This window comes from Candida dubliniensis, chromosome 3, assembly GCF_000026945.1.
Source record: "Candida dubliniensis CD36 chromosome 3, complete sequence".
NCBI lineage: Eukaryota > Fungi > Ascomycota > Pichiomycetes > Serinales > Debaryomycetaceae > Candida > Candida dubliniensis.
In genome coordinates, this window is record NC_012862.1 from 1,302,313 (window position 1) to 1,325,067 (window position 22,755).

Genomic DNA, 22,755 nt, shown 5'->3' on the forward strand with positions numbered 1-22,755 from the left:
AAAACAGTGATACCCTATTGATTTTCTCCTCTTTTGACGAGGGGATTAAATGAATTGAACTAAAACTGATAAACAGTTACCTGTCAAAGTGTCAATAAATGATTAGTTTTTATCCTTGAAAAAAGTAATATGTGATTACCCCCCCCCATAAAACAGTGCTACCCATATACTTTGATACCCCATATTTATCCCTTGAAAGTGGTACACTTTTATAAATAGTCAACAATCCATCCCTGGATACTTTAGTTCTGATTAAGCCAAACAAAAAGTAATCAAATGTCTTCCTCTGGATCAATATCTTCTGAATTAAAAGCTGTACCAGTAACCGATGAAGTTGAAAACGTGGTGCCATACAAAACATGCACAATAACTAGCGAAAACAACGAGTTTGTTATTATTGGTGACCACAAATATTTTCGTCACGAATTAATGCAAGCATTTGGTGGTACATTCAATCCAGGTCTTGCACCTTACCCCAAACAAAGTTTCGGTAATCCTGCTGCAATTGGTTTAGTCTCAACAGGCATGAATATTTTAATTTTTGGATTATTCTTTGCTCATGCAATGGGTGTTCATATCCCCAATGCAGGAATTGGTTTATGTATGTTTATGGGAGGATTGGTAGAGATATTAGCGGGGATTTGGGGATTTTTCGTTGGATCGCAAGTAGGAACTTTTGTTTTAACTGTATTTACATCGTATGGTGCATTTTGGTTAAGTTTTGGGGCTATCTTCATCCCTTCATTTGGTATTGGAAAAGCGTATGAAGAAGACCCTGAACAATTGAATCAAGCTATAGGGTTGATGTTAATTGGGTGGGCAATATTTACCACTATGTTGCTTATGTGTGTTGTGAAGTCCACTTTATCGTTCTTTTGGGCTTTGTTGACATATGACTTGACGATTATCCTCTTTGCAGCAGGGTTTTTATCAGGTAATGACAAAGTTAAAGTGGCTGGTGGAATTATGGGCGTCATCAATGCTTTTGCTGATTGGTTTGAAGCTTTTGCTGGGGTAGCTAACAGACAAAATTCGTATTTGGTTCCCAAAGAGATTCCTTTGCCAAATCTTGCCCTTTGGTTTAAACGTAAAAGGAATGCCAGGAAAACATCAAATTGACTGAAAAACGAAACACGGCTATAATAACCTTGTTATTGATTATTGTGTCTTTTTCTGTACTTGACGTTGTAGTTGCGGTCATCCCCGTCACAAATTGTGTGATTTACTCTTGCGTGTTAATTATCTCATCTCATCTCATCTCATCTCATCTCTCAGTCCTTTTCTTTTTTTTTTATATGTTTAAATTACGATTATCTAGTACAAATAGTATTTACGCAATAACAGCTTTGTATACTTTATTTTTGTTTTGCAGAATATTGAATAGCAGTTATTAAAGTTTACAAAATAAGCAATGCAATGATTACTTTACAATAAAATAGTTGGTCGTATTGAAAAAAAGAAATAATTAATATGTCAAGAAAAAAAAAAAAACAACAACAAACCACATACACATACACAAAAACACACTTGTCTTTGTAACTTTTGCTAACATTAAAATATAGTTGAATAGGAAAAGTTACAATGACCTGACGACAGCATCAATAGTTTAAACTATACAGTTATGACTGGTTAGAGTTACCACAATAAAGTAATGGTAACAAAGTAACTGAATCACAAAGCATACTCAAAATAAGAAATTTTCTTTCTTCCCGTTTTGTTGGAAGAAGGATGACATGTTGATAAAATCATATAAATAAGTATAGCTGTATATACTCTCTTTATGAATTCCAATTAATTAATGCTCTATACCAATGTTCTTATTGTCAATACCGCATCAGTCAAAATCAAAAGTATGGATAGCCCTTTTATTGGTGATATGGGGTTTGATATCGGTCCACTTTATATGGCAATCACAAGCCAATTCTGGATTGATACTAGAAAATGAATTATCACTGATATCAAGTATTCCCCATGAGTTTGAAATGTTAATAGATACAAAATATCCTAAATTCAAAGCTACTCTGGGTAATTCAGGATCACAAACGTATGTGAACCTCTTTAATAATCAAGATCGTAATGCAGCCATATTCACCATCATGAAAAATTTTGATTTGGACCAGCGATGTCAATTATATTTCAACAATGTAAAGTTTGATAAACTGGTAGTTGATCCCGATCATGATTTTAAGTTTAATAGATTTGATTATTGGAATTGGGATGAATATAGAGATGAATGCATTAAGAAATTGAAAGCTGATAATGATGAATTTGTTGCAACGAGTAGTGATTTGGATACCATTAAGGAAAATTTTGATAATGCTAAATCCAGAATAGTATCAGACTTGCAATTATTGCATGATTATTTCTCACACATAAAGATTTATAATCAATGTTATATTGACAGGAATACGTCATTTATCACAAAGCAACAAGAATTGATCAATGGGTTGAATTGGAAAACTTCATTTAAAGGGCCAAAGATATTTTCACTGAAGCAAATAGTTACAGAACTGCAAATGTACCCATGGTTATCCCAAAAATCACCCGAGTATGAATGTTTGTCAACTGGTAAAATCGCCGAATTCTCTACAAGGGGAAACTCATTTTTAAACACCTTAAAGAATAAACTTAATGGCAAGGGAATAGTAATGACCATTGCTGATTCTCATTTAGACTATTGCATAAGACTAATTCATTTATTAAGATACCTCAAAAACACTCTTCCAATACAAATCATCTACACTAAGAATGACTTATCAGCCAATTCCAAATCTCAACTTTACCAAGCAAGTGTTGCAGATTTTGATGGGTTACCACTGCAAAATATAACTTTTGTCAATGTGACACCAGCAATCAAACAACAGTATTTACATAAATTTAATGAATTTGGGAATAAAATTTTGGCCATTTTATTTAATACTTTTGAAGAAATGATTTTCATTGATGCTGATGCAATTTTAATTCAAAATCCCGAAAAATTTTTCCAATTGAACAAATATCAAAATTCAGGAGCATTATTCTTTCGAGATCGAAACACACCAGAATATCGACCTGATCATGATATACAGACATTTTTAAAACTAATGAACAGTCAATATGATGAAATAATATTTGGTTTACCACAGATAACTGAAAAAACCATGTCTATCCCATTATTTGATAGGAAAATAAGTCATGTTATGGAAAGTGGATTAGTATTGCTCAATAGGAAAATCCATTTTTCTCAACCATTAATTATGGCAAATATGAATTTTTTTGAACCAATACGAGAAAGGGTTTATGGTGATAAGGAGATGTTTTGGTTATCACTATCAATAAATGGTGATGAGAATTATCAATTTAATAGTCATCCAGCAGCAGCTATTGGACAACTCACAACTTATGAAGAAAGAATAAAAACACTTGAAACCCCACCATCATCATTTAAATCACAAGAAATATGTGCCAACCATCCAGCTCATATAAATGATGAAGATAATCACACATTACTTTGGTTTAATTCAGGATTTCAATTTTGCAATCAATTGGAGAAAGTAAATTATGATAATGAATTTTCAAACAAAGAAAGATATTCTCAATTAAACACTATTGATGAGTTTAAAGCATTTTGGCAAAGTTCTTTGATTATAGAAAGTGCTATTATTCCACCGGAAAACACCAATAGCAATGGAGGCGACATAAATGAACCTTCTGCTTCTTGGAAACATATGGATTCATATTGTGCTGGATATACTTGGTGTGCATACAGCTCAATAGGAAATGGAGATAAGGCTAATGATAAAGGAATAGTGATTAATTATTCACTGAAGGAAATAGAACATTTTAAAAAACTTGGGGAGATATGGATGAGGGGATATAATTATTCATAGAGTTAACAGGAAAAACTAGAAATAACCACAGAGTAGGTAATCATAGAGACTTAATACAATTTATTTATTCATACTATTTGAGAGTAACATGTCTGTAATTTGATATACTAGCCTTGTAGAGTGCTCGTTATACTTAAAATATTTTGGCGGTCGTCGGCTACAACTCGACAAACTAATGATAGTAGTCACTATGCTATCGTTTGAACTGTGATGTATGGGAACACACCATTCAACTGCTGAACCTCAATGGTAACAATTTTTTATTTCCCACATATTTCCGGAAGGAATTAGAGGGGGGGGTTTGAGGGGGTAAGATATAATATTATATTGTATTTCCGAGTTTATCGCAACCAAAACAAACCGCCACACATGGTAGCATCACATTTCCGTTATTTCTCTCCACATTCTTTAATACGAGGGGGGGGAAGGGGATTAAGGGAAAACTAATTGAATCCAATATACGAATTTACTTTGAAAACTCCCTCGCAATATATACATGAATCAACAAAGGATCATACCGCAAGCGAAAATAGGTTACGAACTTTAATACAATGTAACAGCCTTGTACCCCATTTTTTATTGTTCTACAAACCTTTTCTGGATGTATAAATATCCAACAATTTGGCGATAATAATAATGAGAGAGATCCTCCCTTCCCCAAATTTCCAATTCTATTGAAAAACAACAACAAAAGAAAAATGTCTTCATCTGGATCAATTTCTTCAGATATTAAACCTGTTGAAGCTAGTAGTGAAATAGAAAATGTTGAACCATATAAAACATGTACCATAACTGGTGATGGTAATGAATTTGTTATTATTGGAAATCATAAATATTATCGACATGAATTAATGCAAGCATTTGGTGGTACTTTTAATCCGGGACTTTCCCCATATCCTAAACATAATTTTGGTAATCCTGCTGCTATTGGATTAGTTGCTACAAGTATGAATATTTTTATATTAGGATTATTTTTCGCTCATGCTCAAGGTATACATATACCTAATGTTGCCGTTGGGTTATTTGTATTTATGGGAGGATTAGTTCAATTTTTAGCGGGAATATGGGGGTTTTTCATTGGTTCACAAGTAGGAACATTTATACTTACTGTTTTCACTTCATATGGAGCATTTTGGTTAAGTTTTGGAGCAATTTTCATCCCAGCTTTTGGTATTAGTGAAGCTTATGCTGATCATCCAGAACAATTAAATCAAGGAATAGGATTAATGTCAGTAGGATGGGCAATATTTACCACCATGTTAGTAATGTGTGTTATGAAATCTACATTGTCATTCTTTTGGGCGTTGTTTACATTAGATTTAACCATTATTCTTTTAGCGGTGGGGTTTTTGTTAGATAGTGATAAAGTTAAAATAGCAGGTGGGATTATGGGAGTTATTAATACATTTGCAGGTTGGTTTGAGGCATTTGCAGGTGTAGCCAACGAGCATAATTCATATTTGGTTCCTAAAGAAATCCCTTTGCCAGATCTCTCACTTTGGTTTAAACGTAAAAAGACTGACCATCATCATACGTCAGAATAGACTTGAACTATATATTTATGTTTGTATTGTACTTATTTCTTCTATTTGTAACTTGCTGTAGAAATGTTTTTTTTATCAGTCACAAATGTATGGAAAATTAGTTTGTCATGTCATGCCATGGCTAAGGTTACGATATCTTAAGTCACTTAGTTGAGAAGATCGATTGTCGTGATTATCTAGAGGTTGATAATCCAAATTTCCTATTTGGTCTGTCTGACTCCCAGTATTGAATAAAAATATATTATCGTTATCGTAAAAATTGCCTGAATAAGCTAGTTCTCCACATTTTAGACATGTTTACATATATTTAGAGGGTTTCAACTTTTCTTTTAGGAATGTTTCAGAGTGGTAGTATAAACATAAGGTGTGGTAAATATCAAACTTCTTTCTAAGTGGTTGTTGTTGTTGTTCCGTAAATGGCTATTTGTGATACCCACCAATATTACACAAAATCGGCCATTTACTAAAGGCAAAAAAAAAAAAAAAACTTTCCTAATTGAGTTATCAATTTGCGATATCCAACCTTCCACCCCAAAAAGAAATAAAACGATTTTCCAGATATATTAACCCCTCTTGACTTATTAGGAAACAACAATTAATATATTTCCCACTTGACGCAAGTAGTAGATCTTTTATTTTGATTGATATATAAATAATTGAGAATCCTCTCCTCTCCTCTTCTCAAACAAACAAACACATAACAGTAACTTTAATTTTAATTATTTCTTTCTTTCAAAAAAGTTTAGACTCAACAAACACTGATATTATTATGACTATGGATGCACCAAATCAACTTGAAGATAGATTCATTTTACACTGGTATGTACTAAAAAGGGATATTGTTTTTTTTTTTTTTTTTTCTTTAGAATGCAAACTAACCATAATAGGCTCGATGATTCACGTTCACATAGAATACTTTGGATATTAGATCTTCTTAATCTTGATTATGAAGTGAAGATATATTTAAGACATCCAGAAACTTGGCGTGGACCTTTACAATTATTTGATGTTCATCAATTAGGTAAAGCACCAATATTGGAAGTTATTTTCGGTGATGGAAGACCATCAATTAAAATATCTGAGCTGGGATTTATAATTCAATATTTATTAAGATATTATGATACACAAAATATTTTATATCCAATTAATCTTGATCAACAATTGGAAGTTGATTATTATTTACATTATGCTGAAGGGTCATTTCAACATATACAAATGGCATTATTAATTAATTCTTCTGCTAAACATATTGCTCCATTTGCCACAAAATCAGTAGTGAAATTAATTACTAAAGCAATAAATAATGGGTATTATAAACATGAATGGTTTTTAAATATGAAATATTTAGAAGATAGATTACAACAAAATGGTACAGGATTTTTCGTTGGTGACAAATTAACTGGAGCTGATGTTATATTAAGTTTCCCAATTTATGAAAATGTTTTTGATAATCTTGAAGGTATAAAAGAAATATTGGGAGATAAATTTAATATCAAAAAAATGTTTCCTAATTTATTTAATTGGAGTAGAATGATTAAAAATAATTCAAGTTATAAAAAAATAACTGAATTAATGAATGAAGAAGTTGAAGATTTGATTGCATTGAATCCTCGATTTGATTATGGCAGAGAAAAATAAATTCTCAATTTATGTTTATACCCCACCATTTACTCTCTCATGATTGTCTTTTATGTTTTAAATATATATATATAAATTGTATTAGTAATGCCTTTAATAAAGAAAATTATCAGAACCAACAAACTATGTATTAAGATGGATTTTTTATTTTTGATATCCACAATTGTCACCCCCCCCCCCCCCAAAAAAAAAAAGGATCACCCTCCCTCTCACATCAAACGTTTATTCAGAAATTGCAGCCACAATTGAGAAATCATTTAACTGCTATCAACTCTTCTATTGTGGCACCTTCTTTATTAATCTTGAATAATCATTTCTCCCCCCACCCCTTGTTTTTATCTGATTTGATTAGTAATCAAAGAAAAGATAAACCAAACTCAACTATATAAATATATCTAGTAGTATCCCTATACTTTTTTTTTTTTTTTCCCAACTTTCAATCAATCAATCAATCAAGATATGTCACCAACAGCAGTAACTCAAGGAGAACCACAAGATTTACAAGAAACAATTAAAAAAATAGCTTCTTTAAATCCAATTGGTCATTCCAATAATAAATCATCAGTAATCACAGGATTTGATCCTAATTGGGTCGATAAATTACCTGAAACAACTAAACAAAGATTTACTAAATATAATATTGACATTTCTCAAGGATATCCTTATATACCAGAAAATATTAAAATCCCAAAATTTTTAGATGAAGCTTATAATATTAGAAATGAAGAATATCCTTATATTGAAAGAGGTAAAAATGCTGATCCAGAAAAAAAACTGTTATTTGAAGCTGCAGAAGATATTATCCATTTAACTCCTTATATTGGTACAGAAATTGTTGGATTACAATTGAGTGAATTAACTAATAAACAAAAAGATGAATTAGCTTTATTAATAGCTGAAAGAGTAGTAGTTTTTTTCAAAGATCAAGATTTATCACCACAAAAACAACTTGAATTAGGTCATTATTGGGGTCAAGTTGAAATTCATCCACAAGCAGCTAGAATTGGTTCAGAATTTGATGGTGTCACAGTTATTTGGCAACATTATGCTAAAGAAAGAAGATCAATAAATTTAACTTTTAAACAATCTAAAAAGGGAAATTCTACTTGGCATAGTGATTTAGTTCATGAAAAACAAACTGCTGGTATTACTCATTTACATCTTGATGCTATTCCTAATATTGGTGGTGAAACTTTATGGAGTTCTACTTATGGTGCTTATGATAAATTATCTCCAAGTTTACAACAATTTTTAGATGGTAAAACTGCTATTTATAGATCAGCTCATCAATATTTGGATAGAAATGATCCATTAAAAGGACCTAAATATATTGAAAGAGAACATCCAATTATTAGAACTCATCCTGTTACTGGTTGGAAATATTTATTTGTGAATCGTGGTATGACAGTTAGAATTGTGGGATTGTTGCCTGAGGAATCCGATTTGATTTTGAACTATTTGTATTCAGTTATTGAAAACAATAGAGATATTCAAGTTAGATGGTCATGGCAAAAAGAATTAGGAAGTATTAAAAAGAATAAACTGAAAGAAGAAGATTCAAAACAATATCGTGGTGTTAGTGCTTTATGGGATAATAGAATTAGTAATCATAGTGTTGTTCATAGTGAAGAATCAATTGTTGGTAGACATGGTACAAGAGTCACTTCATTAGCTGATACTGGTTATTATGATCCAAATTCAAAATCCCAAAGAGAATCTTTAGGATTATCATTGGATTAGGTAAATGTCGAGTGATTAGTTGTTCATATTTAAATAATATTGAAATTAGTTTTATAATAAAGAATAAAATAGTTTTAGTAATAATTTATGTAAAGAATGAAAATAAAGCAAAAGGATATTCTTTGATATTCTCTCTCTCTGTAGACTTTTCAAACCAGATTTGTTGCAAAATCTGGTAAAAAAAAAAAAAAAACAATTAAACTTATGGCAACCCAAATTGTGTTTATTTGAAAGTAATAGAACACTTGATAACCTACAGTATATCAAAGGAAGATGCATAGTAGAAGTATAGTTCAAAACCACCATTAATCATTCCATACGTCGATTCAATTAAACTTCTATGAATATCATTTTAACATGAAAATGTTTCAAAAGAATATGTTTGAATCGAAGATTTGATGTATTTTTCACAATACAGATAGACTTGACAATCAAAACTAGCAAGACCAATTATTAGGAAACAACTCAAGACCAACTAGTTGTATTGAACCATTTACCTTTTAATAGTAGCCAATATAGTCGAGTCCTAAAAACATCAAATTTTTTGGAAAAAAAAAAACAACAACTACATTATAAATTTCAAGTATTAGCCACTCGTTTAAATCTGAAACACAACAATACAACGAAGAATAAAAATCCACACCAATCCTAAGAAAGCACTCAGGTCTATCGATACAATAACTGTGACTCAGAAATATTATAATAATCAACCTCCCAATTCTTTTCCCACGGAAGGTAACAAAAACACTTTGGTTTTTTTGCAGGTACGAGGTAAATGCCAGTTTCCATATTTAATACATTAAAAAGAAAATAAAGAGAACACCCAACAATCATTTGATGAGGTGGTGGTAGTAGAAGTGGGGCATACACACACATACACCAAATCAACAATACCGAAGTAGAGAAAAAAAAAAAGAGACATTGGATTAAATTAATATCAAGAAATCAAGCAATATTGACATCAAGTATACTTATTAAATCACTTTTTTGAAACTGAAACTAGAAAACCAAAAAGCGCATTTCTCTTTTTTTTTTGCTGGTAAGAAGAATAGCAATATAAGCAGATATAAATCGATGAAATAGTTTTGTCTTTGTTTGTTTGTTTGAGTTATTGTTATTGTTATTGTTTATTTCTGATTTTCGTCAAGATCATTTACCAACAATCAATCAATCCAACCAAAACAAAAAAAAAGAAATTGAAATATGGTGCAAAAAAAAAAAAAACATAATCACAACCAGGAAGGGTTATAATGATTGCTATTTTCAACAAACTAAGGAGAAGAAGATAAAAGTGATTAGTTTATACATGAAGAAACGATCAATATTAATTAACATGGGAATCACCAACAAAAAAAAAAAAGAAAGGAGTGATATTAAATGCATAAATTAAATGAAAGAAAGAGGATGTAAATGTTCCCTTCAATTGTCAACTCAAAGTTCAACTCAGTTTAATTAAACCCACAAAGAAAATACTCAAGCAAAAAAAAAAAAGAAATTGAACAACAACAACAACAACAACAACAACAAGCAAGCAAGCAAGAATTAATCACCAATTATACACTACTATTTGAGAAAGAGAATTTTAGAATTGAATTAAACCACCACCTCCTTTTAAATTCTCATCTTGTCTCTCTGACATAAGCAATTTTATTCTATTCCATTGTATTGTTAATTACAAAAATTATTACATTCTTGGAATGTAAAGATATATTTAATAATAGTCAATCCAATTACAAATTGATAGGGTAGATAACCCTGGTATTCTAGTATTGGTAATTGATTAGTTTTCACCCACACTAACTTACATATTTGTTGATTTTTCTAAGCAATTTGTAGGAGGAGGAGGAGAAGAAGAAAAAATCTTATTGTTGTTGTTGTTGTAGTGGTTGTTGTAAATTGGAAAAAAAATAAAATAAGGCGAGTTAATTCTTTGTAGAGAGGGAAGGAGGGAACGATTACTGGAACTAAAATTATTGAAATTCCACCCAACCCAACCCACCTCGCAAGAGAGAGAGAAACCACTCACCTATAGTTTTTTTTTCGTCTTTTTTTTTTTTTTTCTTACTGGTCCTTTCAAAAATACAAAAAGACAAAAAAAAAAAAAACCTCAACCTGATGTTTTTCCATTCTCCTCCTCCTCTCTCTTTTCCTTTCCTCCCTTTCTCCTTCGTTGAGACATGACAACAAACCCTGCTTTGGCGGCTGCTCAAGCATCTCATAATAATATTCCTACAAAGCAAATGAATCATTCAACATCATCTTCAAACGGTAACAGTAGTAACAACTCTTCAGTAGTTGGACTTCATTATAAGATTGGTAAAAAAATAGGTGAAGGTTCATTTGGAGTGATTTTTGAAGGTACTAATATAATAAATGGAGTACCTGTGGCCATAAAATTTGAACCTAGAAAAACTGAAGCCCCTCAATTACGAGATGAATATAGAACTTATAAACATTTACAAGGTTGTGAAGGAATTCCTAATGCATATTATTTTGGTCAAGAAGGTTTACATAATATTTTAGTGATTGATTTATTGGGACCTTCTTTGGAAGATTTATTTGATTGGTGTGGTAGAAGATTTAGTGTCAAAACTGTAGTGCAAGTTGCTATACAAATGTTGACTTTAGTAGAAGAAGTTCATCGTCATGATTTAATCTATAGAGATATTAAACCCGATAATTTTTTAATTGGTAGAAGAGGTGCTGTTGATGAAAATAATGTTCATTTAATTGATTTTGGTATGGCCAAACAATATCGTGATCCTCGAACAAAGCAACATATTCCTTATAGAGAGAAAAAATCTTTAAGTGGGACAGCACGTTATATGAGTATTAATACTCATTTAGGAAGAGAACAATCAAGAAGAGATGATTTAGAAGCATTAGGTCATGTATTTTTTTATTTTCTTAGAGGTCAATTACCATGGCAAGGTTTAAAAGCTCCTACCAATAAACAAAAATATGAAAAAATTGGTGATAAAAAAAGAACTACTCCAGCAGTTACATTATGTGATGGATTACCTCAACAATTTGCTGAATATTTAGATTCGGTTAGATCATTACCATTTGATGCTGAACCTCCATATGAAGAATATAGAATGTTATTATTATCGGCATTGGATGATTTAGGTCAAGCTTGTGATGGAGATATGGATTGGATGCATCTTAATGGCGGTAGAGGTTGGGATGCCACAATTAATAAAAAACCTAATTTGCATGGGTATGGACATCCAAATCCACCTAATGAACGTGAAAGAAGACATCGTGATCAAAGAAGAACTAGACAACATCAACAACTGCAACAACAACAACAACAACAAGCTCAACAAGCACAACAGCAGCAACAACAATTACAAGCACAAGCTCAGGCACAACAATTACAACAACAACAACTTCAACAACAACAACATCAACCACTATCCGCAGCTCAATTGCATCAACAAAAATTACAGCATTTGGTTAATCGACCATTACCACCAATCAAACAAGAATCACAATCTGCAATACAAAGTGGTAATGGACATCATGAACTTTTGAATAATAATAATAATATTGGTGATCAACATGGTGGCGGAAAACATGAAGGATATAACAATTCACGACCAGATCAATATCAACAACAACAAATGGTTAATGATGAAGATGAAAATAAAGGGTTTTGGTCTAAATTGTGTTGTCATTAATGTTATGGTATGAATATGATTTTAGTCTCTCTCCTTTGGTTCTTCCTTAACTTTAACTTTTTTTTGAATTCCAATTTCATTTAATTGATTTGAATATTGTTATTTTATTATTTGTTATTTGTTATTTTTATCTTTTACATTTTATTGTCCCTTTTTTTTTTTTTTCTTTATTAATTTTTATTTGTTTTTACATATATTAATGATCATAATTAATTAACTTTAAAAAAAATTAATAATAATAATTTGTCATTTATTAATTGACATTGATTCTACTACAACAAACTAACAAGCTAACTAAATGACTAACTGACGAACTACCTGACTAACTAACTAGTACTGGAATTGTTGCTATAATGTGAACACTTCTTTGTTTAGTTATTTTTTTTTCTTTTTTTTTGATATACTACAAAGAAGAGATGATTGGACTAGATTAGAAACTGAAAGAAAGAAAGAAAGGAAGGAAGGAGAAGACCATTAGTTAATAGTTTGTCCAAAAAATTTGTTGATCTTTATAATTCATATCTTTTAGGGGTTCAGCATTGCTTTTCCTTTTCCTTTTCACTTTTGCTTTTTGCTTTTTACTTTTTACTTTTCCTTATTTTTTATTCATAAACTATATTAGTCATTTTACATTTTACATATTATAAATTTCATTTAAGAAGTATATTTAACAATCAATGTAGAGATATTTAGTAAAACAATTAATTACATTAACACACTTCGTGTTGTGAATCTAAAAAAAAAAAAAAAAACAACGTATACAAAACACATACATACATATATATATAATGGAAATATTAAAAACCAACTGGTTAACCCATTTCAGTATAAATTTTCATCAAATATTCTTCAACTTCTTTCAAATGAATCAATAGTTTTCTGTTTATTAAATAATTTCCTTGAATTATTATTATTATTATTATTATTATTATTATCAAATTTATTTATTTAAATTAATTAATTAAATCCAATTTAATTCTATAATCAATCAATCCCCATTCTTCATAAAATTCATTATATATATCTAAATCTAAATCCATAATTAATTTCTGATTTAACCATTGATAATACACTAGTATCTTTAATTATTGGAGATTTACGTTTATATGAAATAACCCATTAGTAATATATCTTTCATTCATTAATCCCCTTTTTTGGGTTGATAATATGGAGTTATATGTTCAATTAATTAATTAAATCTTCTTTGTAAAAAACATTTGTTGATCCTTTTATAATTTGGACTTGGAACAATAATATAACTTTTTTCTCATTACTTTGATTCCCACCGGCCCCCCCTCCCCCTTTAAGTATAAATCAGTCTAATTAAAAAAAAAAAAATTATAATGAGATGATTATCTTCAAAAAAAAAACACACTAAACGATTATACCCATTTGAATAAGTAATTCAAAAGGGTTAGGGTTGATAGTAATTAATAATAGTACACCCTTCCCAAACAAATAACAAAATAACTAAATCATGTAAAACTTGATTTCTATAATGGTAAAAGAGAGAGAGACAAATTGACAAGTATATATATATATATATATATATTTAATTATTTCCTTGTTTCCATGTTTTCACAGTTGATATTGATATAATTGTTGCAAAAAAAAAAAAAGAAAAAGCGACCTTTCAATTTGTAAGAAAACTACTATGTGTTTGAATTTTATTTTTGTTGTTTCTAATTGATTTCTACCAAAAAAAAACACTGTCACTATTACAACAACAAACTAATCATTTAGTAAATAGATTGTTCACTTAGTTACAATCAATAACTACACATTATGTTTACCACCCAGTTAATCCAACCACTATTCAAATGAGATAGTCGTGTGAATATGATCAAGTCCAACAAAAAAAAAAAAAAGAGAAAATGATCTTGACAAGTCTACAAAAAAGAAAATGTAATATAAACGAGACTCCATTCTAAGTATTCCTTTCTTCCTTTCTTCCTTCTATTCTATTATATTCTTTTGTTGTTGTTATATTGACTTATCAAAAACAAACCAAATAATAATAATCATTAAACATTAAACATTCTCCTTTAATAACTTAAGCATCCACAATCGTATCCACATTCTATAGACATTAATATTACCTTCCCTACCCCCCCCCCTTTCAGACAATCAAACTATTTTATTTTATTTCTTTCCTTTTTTCATCATGGCATCAAGACAAGCAACTAAACGTTTAAATAAAGAATATAAATCAATACAAGCTAATCCACCACCATATATAATTGCTCATCCATCAGAAGATAATATTCTTGAATGGCATTATGTTTTAACTGGACCACAAGATACTCCTTATGAAGGAGGTCAATATCATGGATTACTTCGATTTCCAAGTCAATATCCTTTCCAACCACCATCTATATTAATGATTACTCCTAGTGGTAGATTTCAACCTAATACTAGAATTTGTTTATCAATGTCAGATTATCATCCTGATACTTGGAATCCTGCTTGGTCAGTACTGACAATTTTAACGGGGATGTTATCATTTTTCACAGGAGAAGAATCAACTACTGGATCAATTAATACTTCAATAAATCATCGGAAATTATTAGCAATAAAATCTAAAAAATTTAATGTTGATAATGATAGATTTCGTAGAGAATTTCCTGATTTAGTTAAACAATATCATGATGAAATAGTTGCTGAGAAAATTAAGTTGCAACAACAACAAAAAGAGGACCAGCAACAAAAAGAGGAAGAACAACAACAAAAGGAACAATTGGCAAATTTGGAAGATTTAGATCCTGAAGATAGAATTCGAGTAATGCAACAACTAGAACAAAAACAAAAACAACAAAAACAAGAAAATGATAACGATAATGATCTAGATCAAAATAATGATAATTCTAATAGAATGTGTGTTATTATGTAAGTAAATTATAAACTATACAAATAAGGTATAATAAATATATATATATATATATATACGTATATGAGGGTAATACTTTTACTGTGTATAGATGATAAGAATTGGATCAGATTAAAATTGCCACAGTTAATTAACATGCTTGGTCCAACAACAAAACTCCTCATCCAAACAGGACAGCACACTACAAAAAATTTGACATAATGGAGAAGAGGGTGTTGCGCTACCATACTAGGTATACGATATCTCATTTAACTAATAATTTGGAATAGGGGAATTGAAGAATCATTATTAAACTTTGATATGTTAAAGATTTATCTAATCATTAACTTAGTAGTTACCATATTGGACATCCTTTTCTTTTCACAAGTATGCAAACATTTATATTGGTACACACTTGTTAACTAACTAAAATAATATTATTATTTTCGTTAATTTATAATTTATAATATATATATATTCCTCAACCCATCTAGATGATGGTTTCATTTTTTTTTTTTTTTAATATGGTTACTTATTATTAAACCATGTTTCCTTAATTAAACATTATCATTATAACTTTCGTTAATATATCATGATTATAGGTGGTATTTTCAATTCCAATTTGTAAAAAAAAAAAGAAAAATCATCAATCAATTTTTTTACGTAGTAAGAATAAAACGCTTTCATTCCTTGCCAAGCAAGCAAGAAAGAAAGAGAGAGAGACAGTAAAGTATTATCCCAGACGGAACAAACAAAAAAATGCTAGAAATTTCAATTAACTAATGATGATGCTGATGTAATTTACGCTTTTAAAAGAAGGGAATTATCAACCAATCGTGTATTTTTTTTTTTATTTTAAATTTGGTTATGATTGTCCTTTTATTGAAAAACAAAGTGTACCTGAAACATTTTTCTTCTTCTTTGGTGGTAGTTTTATTGTTTAATTTGTTTGTTTTCGCCAATTATCAATTTGTCTACTATTTTAGTTTCTCCTTGTTTGTAAGCTGCTGCACCAACGACTAAAAATAGATTTTCTCAAACAATAAAGAACAAAATATAATTTTCCAACAACAACAACAACAAGGGTTCACACCCACAACATATACGGAAAGAATTTAACTACAAGAAGAAAAAGAAGAGACCAAGTTCAGTTTTCTTTTTTTTTTTTTTTTTTTTTTTGAATGAATGAATGATTATTATTATGATCCTTCTAAAAAAAGACCAATTGCCAAGAATTAATTGTGACATTCCCAAATATGGTTGTTGTTGTATAATTGAATATGAACAACAACAACAACGACATTAAAACCAATGCATTCAATTTTTGCCCAAATATAGAAAAACCAATTGAGGAATTTAAGAATTAGTTTTGTTATTAAAAAGTACCCACCACCAACATCAAGTTGAGGTAGAAACACACAGGAAATTGTAATATAAAGAATATGAGAATATTTACAAGTGTCTAGTTACGTCATTTAAAATTATATTATACCAACTGACATTGTTTCTCCAATGTTTTAAGTTAATTGTTACTTTTTATTAACAATGTCAATACATACATCAAAAGAAAAGAAAGGGCGTTTTACATTGTATATGACAAGGTGGCTTTAATGTAACCCAAGTATCATAATCATCAACATCATCATCATGGCATAAAACATTTCCATATATAGAGTAAACAATCAAATCGCCGGAAAAGTATAAATACAATCCTCAAAGTATAAAAACATCTTTCTTCTCTGTTAGTTAATGTATTGTTGTGTACCTATTAAAGCAATCTAACCCCCCTCCTTTCCCCCTTATTAGCAATAACCAACTATACAACCAACCACCATAGTTTTATCACATAATAGACTAAAAATATATACATATATATACAACATTAATTTGGTGGAACTATACATATTGTAACACATATCAATACAAATTATACTACTACTACCACCGCCAACTTTGCAGTAAATTTGTCACCGCCTCGTTTTTTCTTTTTTTTTTTTCATTTTATACTACTACTACTACTATCATCAAATAAACCCGCCTTTCAACATTGAATATAGTTTCCAATTTACATCTTTTGCTTCTTCTTTTTTTTTTTTTTTTCAATTTTAAACCAACCCACATCTTCTAGTTAGTTTAGTCTAGTTCTTTTCTTCCTTACTCAATTGGTAAAAACGAAAACAATCATTATTGGGGAAGACATTAAACCATTTCATTCATTCATTTCATTTTTGTGAGTTTGATTCCCTTTTATTTTCTAAAAAGCTCATCATTCATTTAGACGAGATAATAATTAAGTAATAATAATTGGAAACATATCTCACAAGTTTACATATCCTCATTTATATACACATCAAGAATTTAACATTCCCAAGTATTTGTTCTCAATACATTCCCCACACATTTATTAAAGTAGGCCAAGAGACCCCAGGGAAAACAAGTTGAGAGAAAGAAAGAGAGAGAATATATATTGAAAATTTTTCAATCTATTGTTTTCTTTCCCTTTCCCCCAGACTTTAATATTAGGATATTACTTTCATTATTGAATTAGAGAGAGTTTACTTAGACTTAGGACTCAACCCCCACCCCCACATCCTCCTGCTCCCATAGAATTAGATATAGAATTCAGTCATTTTATTTGCATTCATCTTCCCATTTAATATTATCATATAAATATAGTTTGGGTTAAGACAACTTACCAACTTATCATCATCATCACCCACCCACCCGAGTAACATTTTAGACGGGAAGGAAGTTATTTTAAGAAAGAAAGAAAGAGAATTGTGGTTCAAAGTCAAAGTCAAAGTTTAGTGATACAAAGACAAACACTAAACACCAAAGAATAAACGAAACAACCAAAACAAGTTTTAATTCTTTGTTGTTGATCAGAGACGACATTTTCTTTTCTTTTAAATTTGAATTTAAATTTAAATTTCGTTTGCGACATAAAGTTTCGACACATAACAAAAATCTCAAACTTAACTGGTCACCAGGGTGTTTTAGGCTTAGGTTGGTGCTTATATAAACTACTACACGACATTAATTTGTATCAAACGGAAAAAGAAAAAGAAAGAAACGCAACACAGATACACTACTTTTTTTTTTTTTTTTCATTCTGGATCTATTTTCTTTACTTCCGGTTGTTAACAACAGTATACATTACAACTACCACTACCCACAATAATTAATATTAAGCGCAAAGAAGAAGAAGAAGAAGAAGAAAAATTATTTTTAAACCAAAAGAAAAGAAAAATAATATTCTAATTAAAGTTTTCCAATCCAATTCACACACACACACCTCCCTCAACACTCAAACAGAGAGACAGAGAGACAGACAGAAAGGAGGAAAGAAATTTTGAATTTTTTTTTTTTTTTGTCTTTAGAAAATTTTCTTTTTTTTTTTTTTTTCCATTTTCCCATTTTCCCATTTCAATCGTTGTTCTTCCATCAACTATCTACCTCCCTCCCCCTTCTCTCTCTACATTATAGATTAATACGACAGGAGGATAACTATTCCTTACAGAACCAACCTGTCTTCATCAAATACTACTACGACATCTACTACAACTGGAATCCACATCCCCCACCCACCACCCCACCCCCTCTGTTTCCAACAGTTTGCACAAGTTTGATACATACAATATCAACCTTTTTCTATTCAGCATACCATTGTCATTAGAGTAATTATCACCATTACCGTGATATTATACTCTCACATATATATATATATATATATATATATATATTATTCTTCTTCATTGTGATCCCCTTTATTTCCCCCCCCTCCTCCAACTAAACTATATGGGTGATCATCCTTATCGTCACGTGAGCAGCACTGCTCCTTATCCAACTCAAGATATTGGTCCTAGTGAATCATCTTCATCAAATCCACCAAGCATGACAGAAGTGACTTCTGGATTGGAAGATTTACATTTACCACCTAATCAGAATAAAAATTATGGTAATGGGAACATTGTTAACCAAACTGTCAATATGCCGCCACAACCAATATCCAATGTTCCACTACAATCTATATCACCGCGTGATCAGGTACAATTCAATCAACAGAATATTCAACAACAAAGACCAATATTTCCAAGACCACCAAATCAACGTCTGAATAATCTGCTGTCTTCACAAAGACTGTTCCAGCAACAGCAACAGCAACAAAATCAATTTTCGCCATCTTTAAAATATGCATCTGAAGGTTATCCAAATTCTCCTTATTCACCTATGGGATCAAACAATCCTTATCAACAAGATCAATTCAAAGCATCACCAACATTAAATGCCACTCCTATCAAATCTCCACCTGTTGATGCTCCATATCCAGTTTATGATGCACCTAGTCCTCCACCAGTATTTGCTTCTAAAGAGAGTATTATAATTTCTCCTCCATCAGTGCCGTTATCAGCCACTTCTTCAGTGACCAATTTAAATTTAAATCAAGCTGATATTTATCATTCTCAATCAGAAAATAATTTAACGGTTCATACTGGTAATAAATTTGGTCATAATCGATCAGTATCTTCAACTTCATCATTTTTTTATGATCGTAGTGATAATGCTTCTATGATTGATTTTAATCAAAATATGATTCAACTGTATTTAGGAGAAAATTCTAGTCATTTATTACCAAGAATTAAAACTTTGGAATTATATCGAAAAAATGCCAAAAAATCAACTGATCCTAATGTTTTATTTCAATATGCTCAATATATGTTACAAACAGCATTATTATTAGAATCAGAATTACAAAATATGATCAATAATGGTAATAATAACGGAAATGCAGGTAATTTAGCAGGGATTAATAATGCCACATCTTCATCACAATCTTCTGGATCACAAAATGGAACTAATTCACCATTCACTAGATCAATTGAAAATTCCCCAAGAAAAGGACCATTGGATAATACTATCAATAATAATGGAAATAAAGATAAACATAGCAAGAATAAATCTATAGATTTTAATAACATTGAATTGGAAGGTAATGAAAGAAAATTGAAAAAAGCATTATTAAAAGAAGCAGTTAAATATTTGAAAAGACTTTCTGATAAAGGATATGTTGAAGCACAATATTTATTAGGTGATGCTTATAGTTCTGGAGCTTTAGATAAAATTGATAATAAAGAAGCATTTATATTATTTCAATCGGCTGCTAAACATGGACATGTTGAAAGTGCTTTTAGAACATCATTTTGTTATGAAGAAGGATTAGGAACAGGTAGAGATTCTCGGAAAGCTATTGAATTTTTAAAAATTGCTGCATCAAGAAATCATCCTGCTGCTATGTATAAATTAGGAGTTTATTCATTTTATGGTAGAATGGGATTACCAACAAATGATATGAATACGAAAAAAATGGGGATTAAATGGTTAACTAGAGCTGCTAATGTTGCCACTGAATTAACTGCTGCTGCTCCTTATGAATTAGGGAAATTATATTATAATGGATTTGAAGATATTGTATTAATTGATAAAAAATATGGTTTAGAATTATTTGCTCAAGCAGCAGCATTAGGTCATTTACAATCTGCAGCAATATTAGGTCATCATTATGAAATTGGAGAAATTGTCCCACAAGATTCAAATTTATCAATTCATTATTATACTCAAGCAGCATTAGGAGGTGATCCAAATTCAATGTTAGCTATGTGTGCTTGGTATTTAGTTGGTAATGAACCTTATTTACCAAAAGATGATAATGAAGCATTTGAATGGGCTAAAAGAGCAGCTAATTGTAATTTATCAAAAGCTCAATTTGCTTTAGCTAATTTTTATGAAAAAGGTATTGGTTGTATTAAAAATATTAATGAAGCACAAGTTTGGTATAAAAAAGCTGCAGAAAATGGTGATGAAAAATCTTTGAAAAGATTAAATGATAAAGAATTAATTAAAACCATTCAAAAACAATGGAAAAAAAAACCTCCTCAAATGATTTATAATAATGAAGATGGAATTTCTACAAATAATAATAATAATTCTTCGGGATCTTCTATTGCTCAAGAAAAAGATTGTATCATTATGTGAATACAATTATAAATAACATCTACAAATTGAGAGTTGTAGTAAAGAAGTAGAAGAATTTTGAGATATATTAATAGTTTTAGTTTTTTTTTTTTTTGTTAGTTTCCATTTATATATTAGTATATTTAATAATTTATTTTTTATTTTTTTTTTTTTTTTGCATTTCAGTTGCATACCAGTAAAGAACTATCTATCTATATATATCTATTTCAATGCAAATAAGTAAACAGTAGTTGTTGAATTGAATTGAATTGAATCGAAAATAGAAATTTGGTGGTTGATCGGAGTTACAACTATAAATTCAATTGCGTGTCCTTTCCCAAGATCTGAATCTTTGTAAATCGAGCACGACGTGTGGGTATATATACAGTATTTTGAGTTGTCCTTAGTTGTTGCTATTGCTATTATATTATTATTTTTATTATTTCTATTATTTGTACTAATTAAGCTTAATTGATGGCTGAGAGGAATCAAAATTTGCACTCAACAACAACAACAACAACCTGAATAATAATATGTGGTTTTAATTATGGTACACACAATCATTTCTTTTTGCTGTGTTCGGTCCGATACATACAAAAAAAATGTGTGTGGAATTTGCAAAAAAAAAAAAAAAATTAACAAGACCACGTGATTTGGATTAGGGAAAACTTCACCAACAACAACGAACTATTTCAAATGATTTAGAGTAGCACTACTTATTAAGGTGAGGTGTCAAATTTTGATTAAATTGGATTTTTCATATAGATGGAATATGTATTTTTGATCGTTTAGGTAATTGCATACAGAGAGAGAGAGAGAGGCACAGAAATGGAAAAGTGATGACATCTATATCCACAAATATAATGGAATTGTTGCTTCAAGAAAGGCCCGTTTCCGGCATTTCAAAAATACAATCAATTCGGATTTGGAAGGGTGGTATGTATGTAAGTTTATGTGAATGTTGTGGTGGTGGTTGCTGTGGTGGTGGTTGTTGTTTTGAACTTTGCTTGATTTTGCAGTTAGCTAGTTAGTTAGTTAGTCACGTTATTCATTCATTGTCCGTGAGGCTTAGCTGGGAAAAAAAAAAAAAGCCCTGAAGAAAAATGGAGATTTCATTATCAAATTGTTTTCTTTTTTTTTTCTACAATATGGAATTGCAACAATTGAATATGAAATAGTAGGTGGTGGTAAGTTTGATAAAGTTTAAATTGTGAACATAAGTATAGTTACTATGGTGGTGGTAGTGGGTTTTAAGAATATTTGTATTTGTCTGTTTTAATTTCTATTTTAGGAAGGAGGGGTGGTAGTAATGGTTGTTGTTTTACTTTTCTTTTCTTTTCTTCCGTCTAAATCCTTCGCCCCCCCCCTTTTTTTTTGATCAGGACCTTTTTTCTTTTTTTCTT

The 22,755-nt window shown here is 30.1% G+C and overlaps 8 protein-coding genes and 1 pseudogene across 8 annotated transcripts, besides 1 other annotated feature; 8 read left to right on the plus strand and 1 right to left on the minus strand. All coding sequences in view use genetic code 12, as the record gives it.

Annotated features, from left to right (window-relative positions):
• Window positions 1–276: 276 nt before the first annotated feature.
• Window positions 277–1,119, plus strand: CD36_85570 (acetate transporter, putative; the record flags this gene model as incomplete). Its single annotated transcript, XM_002419416.1, has 1 exon — window positions 277–1,119. One exon carries the CDS (start codon window positions 277–279, stop codon window positions 1,117–1,119), a length of 843 nt encoding a protein of 280 aa, XP_002419461.1.
• Window positions 1,120–1,811: 692 nt separating this feature from the next.
• On the plus strand, window positions 1,812–3,869 carry CD36_85580 (alpha-1,3-mannosyltransferase, putative; the record flags this gene model as incomplete). The annotated part of the gene is made up of 1 exon (XM_002419417.1): window positions 1,812–3,869. The coding sequence occupies one exon, from the start codon at window positions 1,812–1,814 to the stop codon at window positions 3,867–3,869; it is 2,058 nt and encodes a 685-aa protein (XP_002419462.1).
• A 698-nt stretch (window positions 3,870–4,567) lies between these two features.
• CD36_85590 (acetate transporter, putative) lies at window positions 4,568–5,413 on the plus strand (the record flags this gene model as incomplete). Its single annotated transcript, XM_002419418.1, has 1 exon — window positions 4,568–5,413. One exon carries the CDS (start codon window positions 4,568–4,570, stop codon window positions 5,411–5,413), a length of 846 nt encoding a protein of 281 aa, XP_002419463.1.
• Window positions 5,414–6,280: 867 nt separating this feature from the next.
• Window positions 6,281–7,051, plus strand: CD36_85600 (glutathione S-transferase, putative; the record flags this gene model as incomplete). Its single annotated transcript, XM_002419419.1, has 1 exon — window positions 6,281–7,051. The coding sequence occupies one exon, from the start codon at window positions 6,281–6,283 to the stop codon at window positions 7,049–7,051; it is 771 nt and encodes a 256-aa protein (XP_002419464.1).
• Window positions 7,052–7,510: 459 nt separating this feature from the next.
• Window positions 7,511–8,791, plus strand: CD36_85610 (alpha-ketoglutarate-dependent sulfonate dioxygenase, putative; the record flags this gene model as incomplete). The annotated part of the gene is made up of 1 exon (XM_002419420.1): window positions 7,511–8,791. One exon carries the CDS (start codon window positions 7,511–7,513, stop codon window positions 8,789–8,791), a length of 1,281 nt encoding a protein of 426 aa, XP_002419465.1.
• A 2,177-nt stretch (window positions 8,792–10,968) lies between these two features.
• Window positions 10,969–12,474, plus strand: CD36_85620 (casein kinase I, putative; the record flags this gene model as incomplete). Its single annotated transcript, XM_002419421.1, has 1 exon — window positions 10,969–12,474. One exon carries the CDS (start codon window positions 10,969–10,971, stop codon window positions 12,472–12,474), a length of 1,506 nt encoding a protein of 501 aa, XP_002419466.1.
• A 722-nt stretch (window positions 12,475–13,196) lies between these two features.
• Window positions 13,197–13,590, minus strand: CD36_85625 (annotated as a pseudogene).
• Window positions 13,197–13,590: a sequence feature.
• Window positions 13,591–14,638: 1,048 nt separating this feature from the next.
• On the plus strand, window positions 14,639–15,364 carry CD36_85630 (ubiquitin-conjugating enzyme, putative; the record flags this gene model as incomplete). The annotated part of the gene is made up of 1 exon (XM_002419422.1): window positions 14,639–15,364. One exon carries the CDS (start codon window positions 14,639–14,641, stop codon window positions 15,362–15,364), a length of 726 nt encoding a protein of 241 aa, XP_002419467.1.
• A 3,774-nt stretch (window positions 15,365–19,138) lies between these two features.
• On the plus strand, window positions 19,139–21,373 carry CD36_85640 (chitin synthase regulatory factor, putative; the record flags this gene model as incomplete). Its single annotated transcript, XM_002419423.1, has 1 exon — window positions 19,139–21,373. The coding sequence occupies one exon, from the start codon at window positions 19,139–19,141 to the stop codon at window positions 21,371–21,373; it is 2,235 nt and encodes a 744-aa protein (XP_002419468.1).
• Window positions 21,374–22,755: the final 1,382 nt, after the last annotated feature.